General features: G+C 36.5%; 1 protein-coding gene across 1 annotated transcript in view; it reads left to right on the plus strand.

The window, feature by feature from the left end:
- LOC106511106 (inactive dipeptidyl peptidase 10) overlaps window positions 1-3,183 on the plus strand; it is a gene marked incomplete at its 3' end in the record, with an annotated part of 14,390 nt that overhangs the window by 3,757 nt on the left and 7,450 nt on the right. Inside the window, 1 exon segment of the mRNA XM_013999853.1 lies at window positions 699-794. Within this exon segment, the coding sequence (XP_013855307.1) occupies window positions 699-794 (96 nt within the window).

The raw sequence follows: 3,183 nt of genomic DNA on the forward strand, positions 1-3,183 counted from the left end.
TTGGTGAATGCCACAAATTCTCCTAAATCACTCGTACGCACAACTTAAGAACAAATCTGTGCGTACGAACGGTTCTTGCATGAGGCCCGTTGAGTACAAATGTGTCCACAATCATACAAAGAATTACTATTTGCACCACCTGTTACTGATCAAAGTACTAATCTGCTCTTTTATCTATTTTTAGTGACAGATAATGTATTTATATGCATTAACCTCATTTTATTGTATAGCATTGTCTGTATAACAGCTGTTTTCAGAGTTACATTTTAAACCTTTGAATTACTTTTATAAAAGAGGAGAAATATCCCCTGAATAGAGTTGACATGCAGTGAATTGGTAATAAATAGATTTTTAATCTTGAGCAAATCAAAACATTCATCTTGAACAGGATTAGCGTGCTGTGACGTTTGGTTTCTACTTTTATATTTCTTTTATTTATTTACTTTATTTACAAAATGTTCTCCTTAGAAATACATGAGATCTCAGTTCTGCAAAAGAACTTTGTTCTCTTTAAAATATGCTTCAGCAAACTTGCTTCATTTTTGTCTTTTTATGATTCATTTAACTTTTAGCTACAGTTTAGCTCATTTGAACCTTTAGTGAAGGTTTTGCTAATTTTAGCTTTTAGCTACAGTTTAGCTATTTTCAACTTTGAGTTTTGATTTAGCTAATACATCTCCTTTGTTTTTTTTAAACAGCTGAGCTTCCTGAAAGCAGCAAGTCCAGACTGACTGTGGAAGATCTGTACAAACTCGAGTTCAGCACTCATGACCCTGAGGTCAAGTGGATCAGTGGTGAGTACAATATGTCGCTAATTATCATCTGCCCTCAAAGGCTCTGTTAGCAAAATATCTCATGAAACGCTGGACAGATTTTAACGAATCCATCAGGAGATAAGACAGAGGGCAGGGTGGTGGAAGCAGAGCACAATAAAGCTGGTTATCCTGTTGCTACAGTCTGGAAGTAACAGCTCTTTGATAGGCAGGCGTTCTGTGGACAGGGCAGGGTGCCCTCCTCGTGTTAAAGTAGAGGAAACACTGGATTCCCATAAATATTGCGAACAGTGAGCACGTTTGAAAAAGGTACAAATATTTGAATATAGAAATCACCCCTCTCAGTGAGGGGAAAGGTTGCCGAAACGGGACGTTTCTTTCTTTCTGAGCTTCGTCTCAGGCGGTCAGTTGCTAATTTTAACATCCGTGGCAAAATATCCTGGAGCCAAATCCTGAACTCACGTTGCTCACCGTGTTCGTGTTGTTGTTTAAAAAAAAAAAGGAAAATCTGTCACAGAGGATTAGAAGGCTCTCCAAACCCTTCTCTTTTTTAATTTTTATTTTTGTACTGCAGAGTTCACTGACCTTTCTCCTCCTCAGTGTTTTCTTCAGGTCGTGTTCCTGATTACATTTTTCCCCCTGCATTGCATAACCTTCATCCTTTCTGGACATCTTACCGCTATTTGTGAAGTATTGTTTTCCTGGCTCCTCAGCTGCCTGACAGATTGTGTTTGCATCAGAGCTCGAAGAGTAAAGAATAAAAAAAAACAAGATAAATAGCAGCTATTGGTGGAAGAGGATCATTTAAAGAAGGGCAGTGTGTTTTCTTTTTGACAAGATGACAACTAAATTGTTGTCTTTGTGGCAAAATCGTCCCTCTTAATGACTAAATATATCCACAGCTCTTCTTGTGGAGACTTGCTGAGGTGACAGAAGGTGAGCAGAGGGTGGCGAAACCCAAGGACAGAGGTGGAGGTAGACAGTAGAAACAAGAGATCCACTGCCTGCTGTGTCCTTCACTGTCACAGGGAGATAATACTAATGACTAGTCCCCTTTCCTGTGGCTTCTCATTAAAGGACGGATCAGCTGCTAACACACACATAATGACAAGAAGGATTTCTTTTTCCTCCGTCTGCGTACGGTTGGGATTTCATGTCCGATCAGACTGAATTAGCTTTAAACTGGTGAAGCTGAGTCTGCAGAACTCCAGTTACAATCTACTGAAGAATGAAAACAGTGTGCGAAACAAACAAAATGTGACATTTAAGATGCTTTACATACATTTTTACAGATTTTAAAACAAATCTCAAAACAAAGTTATTAAAGTAGGCCCATTTACGCAATTTTTAAAGATTAAATTTATTGGTGTTTTGGATTATTAAAGGGACTCCTCTGTGTGAAGGCCTCGCAGTGACTCAACCAAAAGTTTGTGTTGAAAAGTTAAAAAAAAAACATTTTTTTGAAGAGCACGGCAGAAACTATTTGTGTGCAATAATATAACAGTTGATTTAAATAGATGAAGCTGATCAACTGAATAAATGCTGAATTGTATCACAATTAAAGGAGGAATCCCCTTGCTATTAAATACCAAATTGTTAGAATTATTAGATTAGATGTTGATTTAATTAAGTTGTGATTACATTCAAACTGTACCAATGGTCAAATTGGGCCGTTATTATAAGTCAAATCCAATTGCATCTATAGGCCAAATCATACTGAGATTAAGGTCAAATTATACTATGATTAGAAGTTGAATAATATCATTATAAGAGGTAGAGTTTTATTGGGATTGGGAGCCAAATTATACTTTGATTAGAAGCCTAACTGTACTATTACCAAAGGCTGAGTCAAATCATGATTAAAGGTCACATTATATAGTGATTACAGGCTACAATGTGTGATGATTGGAGGTCAGATTGTACCGCGATTAGAGTAGACTTGTACTGTGATTAAAAGTCAAATCTACCAAGATTAGATGCCACATTACACTGCTATTAGATTCAAGTTGTACTGCAATAGTGGCCAAATTGTGTTGTGATTAAATGCAAAATTGTACCATAATTAGAGGCCAAACTGTACACAGATAAGAAGCTATGTTGTACTGTGATTACAAGTTGAATCGCAATGAGATTAGAGGTTTTATTGTACTGTGATTAGTAGTTGATTTATTCTGAGATTAGAGGTTTTATTGTACCTTGCCTTTGTTGGAAGTTGAGATGTACTGAGATTAGAGGCTATATAGTACTGTGAAGTTAAATTGTACTAAGATTAGAGGTTATATTGTACTGTGATTAGAAGTTGAGATGTAGATGTACTGAGATTAGAGGCTATATTGTACTTGGATTACAAATTGATTTGTACTTAGATTAGAGGATGTACTGTGATTAAAAGTTGAGTACTGAGAAAATT

This window comes from Austrofundulus limnaeus, unplaced genomic scaffold, assembly GCF_001266775.1.
Source record: "Austrofundulus limnaeus strain Quisiro unplaced genomic scaffold, Austrofundulus_limnaeus-1.0 Scaffold2514, whole genome shotgun sequence".
Lineage (NCBI taxonomy): Eukaryota > Metazoa > Chordata > Actinopteri > Cyprinodontiformes > Rivulidae > Austrofundulus > Austrofundulus limnaeus.